Below are 12,202 nucleotides of genomic sequence, written 5' to 3' on the forward strand. Positions count from 1 at the left end.
GTTGCAATGAGGCTTTGGACAATAGTGTGTGCTGGTTAGATGCCTTTATTTGTTTACTGGTATCTGTCCTGTATGAATGTTACAGATGAATGTGTGAAGAAACATCTTCATTCCCCAGGAAGAAACAAAACAAAACAAAATAGAGAGCTGGTAAAAAAAAGTCAGAATCTACATTAAACATTCTAAAGATTCTGAACATGAAATCAAACAGACAAGAAAAGTCTTTCCAGGCATCTCTCAAGTGGGTTTACTGAAGATTCCTAGTTGGAAAAAGAAAGTTTATTTTATTTTACATTTTATTTTTATATGGCCACCCAGTTTAGTTTAGTTTAGTTTAGTTTAGTTTAGTTTAGTTTAGTTTAGTTTAGTTTAGTTTAGTTTAGTTTAGTTTAGTTATGCATTATGAACATACAGTATATTGAGAAAGCTGGACTGGAAGAAGATGGTTTTAAAAATGGAGAAAGAAACATCAATTGGGCTATATTGATGATACTACTTTGTTAGCTGACATGCTATAGAGAAGAATAATTATTCCCTACAATTATGTAAATTTGTTTTATTTAACTCAGCAAATTAATTTTCCTTAACATGTAGTTACTAAGAAAAATGTACACATCACATTGAAAGAAGAGTATTTATTTATTTAAAGTTTTATATGGCCACCCAATAAGAGTACAATCACGACTTGATCATCCATCAACATCATAATGCTATTATCCAAAACAATAATTGTTTGCATTTTAGTTTAGTGTTGAATTGTTAATTTTGAGATTCTTGAAAGTCACACATATACTAAAGAAAAATTAATTTTCTGTCAAATAAATGCACATATTTGCATTTTCAGTAGGATACAGATTAACAATAGTTTCTGAATCATTATGTGGAAGTTTAATATAGATTCTGAATGCAAAACAGGCAATGTAACATGAACATGGCCATGGTTGTTAATGGCTTGTTTTAGCTGGAAGCTATACAATCATCCAAGGACTCTGTTGGTGTTGGAATAATAATTTACCTATACAATTACCACATGGTGGATTTTTGAAGCTCTAATTCTGTGTTATTAATAATGAATAAAATTGCAATTTTCTCAGGTTGCTCGGGGCAATGGGGAATTAGTTCAATGAATATTTCAGTGCATTATTTTAATCATAACTCCACAGATTTCAAGTGGCCAGTGTTTTATACTTTTACTCTTCTAAAGGATTCTAGTAATTAGAGTGAAAAATATTTGCTCTTAAGTCCACTCTATGATTTACAGTTCTTTTTAAAAACACTAAAAAAAGCAAGAGGTGTCATTAATACTTGTAATTTGATACTGCATTTGTTAATGGACTTCCACTGATTAATGGCTTATTTTGGTGGGCAAAATATTCTGAGACGAGGCAGAATCCATGAATATTTAAATGAAAGGAAAGAAGTTATTGAATATTTTTATTTTAAGAAGTCATATATTTGTTGTAGTTTGTTTGTAATCACTGAAATAAACATGTTCTTTATAGAGCTTTTTCCTAAACAATGGTACAGACAGAATTTACCTGTAGATGCTGATTACTTTTTTTTTTTAATTCCTTAGCCAACTGCATGATTTTTGGCGCTTAGATTACTGGGAAGATGATCTTCGCCGGCGGAGACGGTTTGTTCGCAATGCTTTTGGCTCCACCCATTCTGATGCATTGCTCAAAGCTGCTGGAGAATACGGTCAGTATCACTGTAACATTCTTACTGTCCAAAATGTAGTTAGAATTGTTATTAGGCTCCGTTGGAGTGAAATCTGTCCATTTTTATTATAGTGTTTTCTATTTTGTACATTTAGCATGTTATTTGTCTTGTATAGCTAAATACATTTGCAACATAGTTAACAGTAATTTTCAAGCTTGTCCAATTTATATTTTATTTAAATACAAACAGGACTGGGGACATTAGAATAATATATACACATAAATGAAAAACTAAAAATACACTAATAATCCAGTTAGTTTTAGAAAAAATATGGTTCATTGAATCCAAAGAAAGGTAGGTTTTTTTTGACAAGGTTAATATAAAAGGACTTTCACATTTCTTAGTTTTATAAGTCTCTTTTATTTTAGAGAATACAGAGAGAAGCCCATTTTTGGAAGCAAAAAATTGAGAGTAAGATAACCTTTCTGAAAAGTTCTCTGCACTTAAAAGTGTTTCTTATTGTATGATTATGGAGACTTATTGCACTGCTTAAAGCTGGCAGTGTGTATGGAGTATTATATGTATATATAAATTCCATTGTCAGAGTGAGCTAATAAATTTACAAATAGCGAATCACCTCCTATTAGAGATATAATAAACCAAATTTAAATGAAAGAATTTACAATCTCATTGAATTAATTGGGAATGTAAACCATTCCAGAAATTTAATTCCACAGTACTAGCCTCTGTAGTTTGGTTGAATTATGTAAGTTTAGTAATTAATAATTTTATATACACTCTCTTGATCTCCAATTAATATGATTTAACTTTATAAAAATGACTAAAAGTTGGAAACTATGGAGAAAAGAGAAATGTAATAGAACAAAAATATGAAAAAAGAATGAAGAAACTATTTTGTAACTATATGCCTAATAATAGAAATCCTGTTTTATGTGCCACATTTTAATTCTTATCTCTTAAGCCCTATCAACAACTTTTATTTTGCTTTTAATGAAAACGATTCCTAGTGAGCTATGTCAGACTGAATTTCATGGGACTCATATTTGAGTAGCATATAAGATTGCACAATTATAATTATTGGAAGCTGCCACATTCAATGCCTTTCTCTGCCCTCTGTAGTGTGGTTCGTGTTGCTTTCAGATCCCTTTGTTTCAACTAACTCTTTTCTGAAAATATAATTGAAACAGTATAAGTACTGCTTCAGACTTGTTTAGATTAGTAAAATACTTTAAAGGTTTTATATAGCATATTCTTAGATTTTGTGATGCTGCTTGTCTAGAATGCCATGTATTAGGTCAGGTTGTTCTGTGTTCTTCGATAAATACATCAACTGGCAGCAGCTTTCCATACTTCCATTCAGGAATTTTTGATGATATTAGAATATGAACCTTATAGCATTTGAGTTGCAGAGCTTTACTTCTCACAATTCTTGATATGTCTTCAACCAAGGAGTCTGAAAGCAAAACTATATTACAGGCTATCCTGAGACACAACCGCTTTTTTATTTTATTTTATTTCATGTCATTGTTATTTCTCTAATTTATGTTGAAGAACAAGAGGGAATAGATGCCATGGGGAAAAATAGGACATTTTTTTTAAAAGTAATTTCTGATTAGTTTGAAGTACAGTATTGGTATAGACAAGATATGTACATCCTGCTGTTCTTAGCCTCTCTTCCCTTGACCCTTGTAGCAATGACTTTAATAGGGATTGCTACATGGGAGAGACTTTAACTTCCCTCCTCCGGTGAACTACACTCTGTGTCTTCTCTGGTGTGTGTGTATAATATACATATGTATATGCCTCCTTGTATGAATAGCCAAGTCTGACCCATCATGCCATGACAATTAAAAAAGGCTCCCTTAATACAAATTGATGTCATATGCTGTGTCTGTGTTACCACAATCAGTCTTGCTTATTTGTAGTCTGAAACTAACAGAGGGCAAGAACAGCAAGCCACATTTATGAAATGAGAGAACTGTTTGTTATTGTGCTTAAAAGGAGGGGTTTTTTTAAAGATTGTGATCTAGCTTAATCATAAGAATGTCATACAGATTAACCGTTGATGTTTCTCCTCCTGCATTTATTTCCCATGATACCATGTACCTGGAGAAATATAGATAGTGTCATTACTGTTTATATTACAGGTCACAGTGGAAAGATGTTATCTTTTGCAATTTTAAAGTACTTTTTTTCCTAAAGCTTTCAGTATCAAAATTAAGAACAGTCTTCCAGAAGAATTTAAAACAGCTTTCACTGAGATTAAGACCAGAGAATTTTTACCTTGATTGGAGGGAGGGGGTGTAGTTTGGAGGCTTGTACTTATGGATTTTAGTATTAAAACTTTTACTTGACCCAACTGTATGAGAAAACATCCTTAACACTGATGTTATTTTTATACCTCCTGGTGATACTAATGAGTTGAATAATTTATGAGGTTGTCATGTAAAAAGGATTTGGTGCAGTTTGATGTATTTTCAACCTCTGGTGCTGGAATGTGATTAATAAAGAGCTGGAGGAACAGCATTTTTTTTTCGTGGGGGCTTAACTTTCATTAGGGATTTTTCATCAGTTTTATTTTGATCATTTTATATCTCTTTTTTAATACCAGAATCACAGATAAGAAGTACTATGGAGAAAACCATTCATTTTTTGTTATGTAAAAAGTTGCAAGTTACATAAGGTAATTCACTGTCCACAAATATCTTCATAGTAGAAACAACAAAAAAAAAAGAATTATATGGATGAGGGGTTTTTTATTTTATTTTGAAAATGATAGCGTAAATACTGCTTTACATTTCTATATAGAATAGACTGACAGTCATCATTGTGAGTGTGGAGGGAATTGTGATTAAATATCACAGCCAAGAAATGTTTAGTCAGAGCCTAAGTCAGCAAGCTCATCTGGGTCTGTGATCAAAGGCGTCAGCTTAAATAGGTCTGATCAGGCATTGCAGACAAGGGCAGGCAGCCTCAGCTGAGCAAAAAATCACAGAGCAAAGATGACAAAATTAATCAGTCAATTCTTTGGCAATAAATAACAAGATATGCTGAGGTCTGCAGATGAGAGAATTTCTAGGTTCTGTGGAGATGCATCTACTTAATGCCTGATTTATCTAAGCTTGCATAGCCATCAAGACATGACCTTGATGAATAAAAGAGCACTCTCTAACTAATCTAGACTTAAATCACTACTGATAGTGAACACATGGTATATAATAGTGTTATGATGCTAACTGAGCAAGGAACACAGGAGTTTTTTGGAAATAACAGTTCTCTCTATGGATTTTATACTTGCTCAAGGGAGGAGTGGCAGATATTACCTAAAGAGGTAAAACATTAAAATTTAGTGAAAATGTTTCAGATAATTTGAGAACCTGAGAACTAGACAGCATTAGGTTTATTCATTTTCATTCATTCAATTAAAATTTCAGTTGTTTGTATGACATTTTGTACAGAAAATAGCATTCCACATTAAATTCTCTTTTCACTGTACTGTATTTCATACTACCTTTCTATAGCAGTTTTGTTAATTATACGGTTTTGTTATTGCCACAGGCAGTTTACAAAATCATCCTGATCCATGTAGAGAACTGTTTACATAACTGACTGTGTGATTGCTTGACGAAACTTAACATGAATCTCAAAGCTTGCAAATCCACACTCACAGATTTCTTTAAAACTCGAACCTTTGGAAAGAAAATTTGCAGTGTTGCCTTTTCTATACAAATACATGCTTTTAGAGGTGCTTTATGCATTGGGATAGAGGAATTAGATGGAATGGCTGAATTGAGGTGTAGCTTAGAAACGTAGTTATTCAATACACCAACCCTGATTCTGACTCTGGATATTGATCTTCACATCTCTTTGTAAACTAATGAAGTAAATCATTTTAATTAACTAGGATTGGAGTAAAAAAATGCTCCAAAGATGAAAGTGGAAGGCAGTTCCTCACTGGTCCTTGCCACTTTTATCCATGGAGGATGTTGTTCTAGACCAGGGGTAGGCAACCTCGGCTCTTTTATGACTCATGGACTTCAACTCCCAGAATTCCTGAGTCAGCATAGCTGACTCAGGAATTCTGGGAGTTGAAGTCCATGAGTCATAAAAGAGCCGAGGTTGCCTACCCCTGTTCTAGATGCTCCTTTTTACCTCATGTTGTCTTCAAAAAGGCTTCCAGGTTTCGTCAGTCTCTTCTATTTTTCAATCTAATAAGGATGATCTTAGAGGAAGCAATGAAAATGAGAAAAGCATGTAAACCTGCTTCACTTAAAAAGCTTTCTAGTTTTTGTTTTTGTTTGCAGGTTTGTTTTGGTTTGAGTTTTGTATTGTATTGGTACCACTAAGTACCAAATGGAAAAGTGATAATTGGGGGGAAATGATGTGGGAGGGTGTAAAAATAATTTCCTCCCTTAGATTTGAATTAATGTGAGTTAACATTTACAGTTAACATTTTCCTTAAAATAAATTTTATCATTATTTTCCAAACAATTTTGTTTGTTGTATTATGTTGTGATTGCATAATCTGCAAATTTATTATAATTGGCTATTACATAGTCAATAATACATTTTGAGTTATTTCAGAAATAATGCTCTCAGTATAAACACTTAATAAGTTTTTTGCCTTTCAAAATAAATCAGATTTCTGTTAAAATTACATTTCAAACTTGTATTTAGAAGAAGGAAGAAAATGCTGTAAAAATTAAATAGTGAAAATACTGCATGGCTTTGAAAGCCAGTACACTCTATTAGCAAAACTGTCAATATAAAAAGTGCATTCCATTTCCACCTCCTCCTCTAATAACCTTTTCTATGTTACTCACAGACAGTTCACATAATCAGAGTATATTGTCAGCTTACTGGAGTTGGGGAAGCATGAAATGAAAATCACTTTAATATTGATCCAATTCTTTCTTGCAAGTGTCCTTGATGTCCTTTTCTACTGAGCAGTAGCTATTTGTTTTATTTAGGGAAATAACTTGGTTATGACTGCCGTTTGCAAAATGTATTTCAGGGCAATTATTATTAAAATAGTTTTTTGCAGTTTATTATTTTCCCATATAATTTTTTTACAATATAGTGGCACGAAATCACAAGTAGTCACCATCTTATTTACCAGTCTATGTTATAAGACAGCACTCTCATAGCTTAAGATACGATGAAATTATGTTTGTATGTGTGTGTGTGTGTGTGTGTGTGTGTGTGTGTATACATATAAAATATATATAAAAAATTTATTGATAATTGCAACATGAGGTCTTTATCTGTCCAACCATCGTGGTACTAAATTCCTTATGTAACTAAACAATGAAGAATAAGATAACATCCAACATTTTGGTATCTTTTTTTCACATAACATACAAATTAAAAATTGTTTTTAAAATAATTTGAATTGAATATTTCTTGTTAAATTCTGGAATGTCACCTATAATATTTATCTTTAGTTTTTAATTTTAAATTATATAACAGGATCTTTTCTTTCTCTTTCTTTCTTTCTTTCTTTCTTTCTTTCTTTTTTCTTTCTTTCTTTTTTCTTTCTTTCTTTCTTTTTCTCTTTAAATTGTAATTTTCTCTTATCTTAAATGGCAAATAGATCTCTTCTAGTAAATATAATTTCAGATATTCACCTTGGAGAGTCCTAGCAATACTCTAACTCATTTTCTTTAAAAAATATATTTCGAAATAAATCAACTTTTTTCATGTGATAGGATTTTATAGATGTAGTGTCTCTGCAAAAAAAGTGTTAAATGAACCTGAACATTTTTAGAGGTGATGATGGTTAAGTGATTTGTTATGATTATATTAAATGTTTGGTACTTTATATATCCATAGTATTTCCAAATATATGGAAATAAGTTGAAACTTTTAGAAAAGATTGAACTAAGCACCCAAGATTCCACAGTTCAGCCCAGAGTTAGATATGTTCTTTTCTTTGGTCTCAAGAATATTTTTAAAATGGACAAACATTTATTGGCTATTTCAAACATGGACTAAAGAATTGGAATATCTATAAAGCCATAGCAATGGCCTCAGGTTCTTAAAAATGTTGAAATAGTATCTACAGATTTGAGATCTATTAAACATTGTATTTAGGGTATATTGGACTCCTTAAAGAATGTATTTGATTTGATTTTTTTATGCTGGAGGCATAAGAAATTAGAGTGCTTACTAACCCATATGATATGATCATGCAATCTTTTACTATTTTGAGGGATAATGTATTAATTAATATAAGTTAGTAAATTTATGCAGAAACATTTAAATGTTAAAGATGTTAATATAATGATCAAGTCTTTAGAATGTGACTATTGGAAAGTGTGGTTGCATCAAGAATTGGTAAAGTGGAGTGTCAAAAAATTATATTAAGAAATTTTAAAAGTGTTATTATTGCAAATGTCAAGGAATGCTGTCAGTAATGTGTGATCTATCTCTTTAAAAAGCAATTTGCTATTAATCAAAGGATGTAGCAATATGTATTACTATGGCAGAGATTCTTGATATCTTACAATAATAACTTGTATTCCCTATATTGTAATAATGAATCCATTGGTAAACCAATGACTATTGATAAGTATGAAATATAAGATTTTATCCTTTTTTCTACTCCTTTTTAGCTTGTATTTTAATATAAAGTTTTAATTTTTTAAAAAAGTTTGTTTTGTTTCAAAAAATAAACATAAAAAGTGAAGGATATTTTTAAAGAATAAGGTTTGCAATAATATTGATAAATAAGTGATAATCAGTAATAAATTAATGATAATAGTGCAGAGTTAACCAATATCACAATCACAATACCATAAATTCATGGAGCATAAGACTATCAAATATAGTTTATTAGTTGTGATGACTACATAATTACTTCCACTTCAGGAGAGTCATGCCTCTCAATATATCTTACAGGAAAGACAAATGAGAAGCTGTCCTTCTTTTGTATGTCTTTTTGACATCAGGTTATATTGGGAACAAAATACTAAATTGCAGATCTAGAATAGGAAATAAATCAAAGTATTTTCCTACTTAGTTTACCACTGTTTTCTTTAACTGATAATTGTACTGTATTGTATTGTATCGTATCACCTTTTACATTTAATGCAGAAGGGAAAGCATCAAGAAGTGAGAAATAATAGTATGCTTTTATGTCCCCATCTAAACAAAACTGTTACATGAAATGTTTTACAGATTTATGCTATATATTTACTCCTTTTCAGAAAGTGTTTTTATTTTCTGCCACTTTACCAAACTGAAATGTAATGCTCTATTTCCTGATCTTCTAATACAGAGATAAAAAAACAGCAACATCTTACATTCTTAGTTAAAAGAAGAATTTTATATAGAGTTATTTAAAATTAAAGGGCATTAGAAACTGTAGGAGTTCAGTCACATTCAATTCAATCTCATATGAACAATTATGATTTCAGGATGGTTTTGAGTAAAGAATAAGGTAAGTATATTAATGTGCATAACAAAATCATTAAGTAGAATTTAACCATGGCCTTCATAAGCTACTTTAAGTTCTTAGGATAAATACTTGTGAAAAGCAATGGTTTTAATGCTATTGCCTTTATCGCCTTGATGTTTCACAGTAGTACAATACTGATAAACTGGCAGGAAGGTTTAGAATGGATTTCAGATTACAGCTCAAGAACCAGGCAGTTAGGACTCCTAGAATTACAGGTAGAATGAAGCCAAGGAGAACTTAAGATATACTTGAGAATTTGTAAAGAACTTGCTAGTGAAGTGCATCAGACCTGGATCTTACATCCTGATCTACAGTAGTTCTATAAGGTTAGTTCTATAAGTTCTATACACCTTCTTCTGGTGTATTCTTAGATCATCTGACTCAGTTAGCAACGTACACTTTGCTTTTTTTTTTGTTAATACCAGAATAATGATGTGTTTGGCAGGAATCAGGCCAGTTTTTTTTAGTTTATGCCACACCCAGTTGTGAAGAAATCCAAATGCCTTCTTGCCATATTTCTCAGTTTCATCCTGATAGTATGCTGCAGTCATATGATTATATTTTGAATGTCTTTATTTTACACTTACTTTATAATCGTAGAACAATACAATAATAAATGAATCAAAAAATAATATTGCTTAGAAAAAAATGTATACTTTAACAGGTAGTGAAATAATGGTATTTTTATAAAGACTACTTACGACTACTTCAGAATTTAAGACAGCAAAAGTTGCACACTGGCTAAGTAGTTTCAGAAAGAAGCAAGAGGAAAGTTTCACCTTACATTTTTATTGTGTAAAATATATATTTTTTACTTGAGCACATTGTTTTATTGTTAATGGGACAAACTTTCAGTATGTTGACACACTTTTAGAAGCCACACAAAGCTGTAAAATATAAGAAGCATTCTTTAAGAAAAGAAATCACCCCATGAAGCTGATTTCCAGATGTTTGGAAACATTAGAATGTCCTGTCAGTACATTTAGGTAACACTAAAATGAGTTAACTTTCCATTCTGCCAGCCCTCTTCAAAGATGAAAGGAAAATCACTGCATAAATTGCCTTATCTATAATTCACTGAAGTAAGCTGTGGAATGAATTCTGAAAGAAGCAGAATTCTCTTTTGGTTAGTATCACAGCTACTAAACTAACTGTACTTTTATTTCCACTTTACCTTTAAAATGAAATTAGTGACTTTAAAGTCAAATAGATGTTAATGAATTATGATGTTGAGTAGTTTGTTTGAACTGAGTTGTGTGTTTGACTTAGATTTGGATGTAAAATTTTGGTTTGTGTGTGTGTGTGTGTGTGTGTTTTTACTTTTCAGTCAACTCATGTCTAAAATCAGCCACATACTGTCTGTGCATTTATTCAAGTAGCCTTGAACTGACTTATAATAGTTATGGACACAGCAGGTAATCTTTGATGTTTAGCTTGCATACCTAGAACCAGCTGTGATCTGAAGAATCTAAATGAGAATTTACAAGTTTAAATGACATTTGAGAAGAAAATATGGATGTTACCCAAATCAGTGTTGATGTGTCAAATTCTTTTTTAAAAAGTTTGTCTGTTTTTCTATTTTATGGTTGTTTTCTCCTTCTTTATGAAATGTATACATAGAAAGGAAAAGAGGAGGGGAAATACAGACAAAGAGAGAGAGAGAGGGAGGGAGACAGAGAGAGAAAGAAAGAGAGAGAGAAAGAAAAGAAAGAGAAAGAAGGAAAGAAAAAGAAAGAAAGAGAAAGAAAGAAAGAAAGAAAGAAAGAAAGAAAGAAAGAAAGAAAGAAAGAAAGAAAGAAAGAAAGAAAAAGGTTCTCATTATTTGGTTTCATAAGAGTTTTGGTTTACTACTCAACATACTTTTAAGTCACCTCTAGCCAAGCTGGGTGGCCCATAAATCTAATATGCTCTACCTACTAATAATACCTTTTATTTCAATGCATCTAATTCAATTTTTATTTTTATTATTGTTATTTTATTAAAAAAAATAGTGATCTACTATGGATGTAATTTGTCATTCCCCTTTTCCTGAAAGTGGATGATTACATAGGTTCGTGCCTCGTGCATTTCATCAATAGAATTATTTAGTATAATCTTCCTTTTGATCCAAGTGAGTGCCTTTAGTGTCATGGATTCATAAGCCAAGGTATGGAAATATCTAAAAAAAAATCTTCCATGGTCCAACTAATTTTTTCTCAGAACCACCAGGGCTAATTCTGTTAATATAGTTAATACAAGATATGCAGAGGTTTGGAACATACCTTGTGTACCTTATTATTTCTCTATACTATGATTTCCTAATAAATTTAATTTTAATCCATCAATGGTATATTTTACATCCATTATTTTTCTGTCTTTTACTGTACCTATCATTTAGAATATATACATTTCTGAGAATTTACATTTATGCTGAATTAATACAGTTGTAGTCTGCAGCATAATAAAGATTGACTGATAAAATTTGGCTAGGTCAAAATATGTCCTAAACCTTAATTGTTCATTGCAGTGCTAATGTAGTGTTATATTCCATTATATCTGGTACAAAAACATTAGAAAATCATATATTATTTTAGAAATTCAAAAATATTTAAAGAAAGCAAGTAGGGCAAGGGAAAAAGAATACAAGTATCTCTAAAGTTGCATGCAGTTTTCCAGAAGACCAAGAAATGTCTTTGTTGCTACACCCAAAAAAATATTAATAATCATTTCTGTATTTCCCCTAAATTCATGTATTTAACAGGAAATTTGAATGTCATCCCCCGAGTTCCTAAAAAAGAATACAGATCAGATTTTAAGGCAGAGTACATTAAAATGAATCTGCATTTGCAATCATTTAAATGTACCAAATTTAGAATGAAAATTTGTGATTTTTTTTCATTTATCTATGAAAGTTTAAATTCTGAAAATAGAAAAACAGATAAATATTTTATCTAACTCTTTGATTAGCTACTTGGCTTGTGGTCTGAAATAAAAAATAACCAAACTGCCATTAATATTAAAATTCAGAAGTCAGGCCTATATTACAAAATATGTGCTTAAAATATTTTTGATTAAATATTG

The 12,202-nt window shown here is 31.0% G+C and overlaps 1 protein-coding gene across 3 annotated transcripts in view; it reads left to right on the top strand.

Annotated features, from left to right (window-relative positions):
- Positions 1 to 12,202, top strand: part of NBEA (neurobeachin) — a 372,004-nt gene that overhangs the window by 195,619 nt on the left and 164,183 nt on the right. For all 3 annotated transcript variants that reach the window (XM_083361881.1, XM_083361879.1, XM_083361880.1), the window contains one exon: positions 1,577 to 1,701. In XM_083361881.1, coding sequence (XP_083218007.1) covers positions 1,577 to 1,701 — 125 coding nt within the window. The remainder of the gene's footprint in view (positions 1 to 1,576; positions 1,702 to 12,202) is intronic.

Source organism: Vipera ursinii, assembly GCF_947247035.1.
Source record: "Vipera ursinii genome assembly, chromosome: 4".
In the NCBI taxonomy this organism is placed as follows: Eukaryota; Metazoa; Chordata; class Lepidosauria; order Squamata; family Viperidae; genus Vipera; species Vipera ursinii.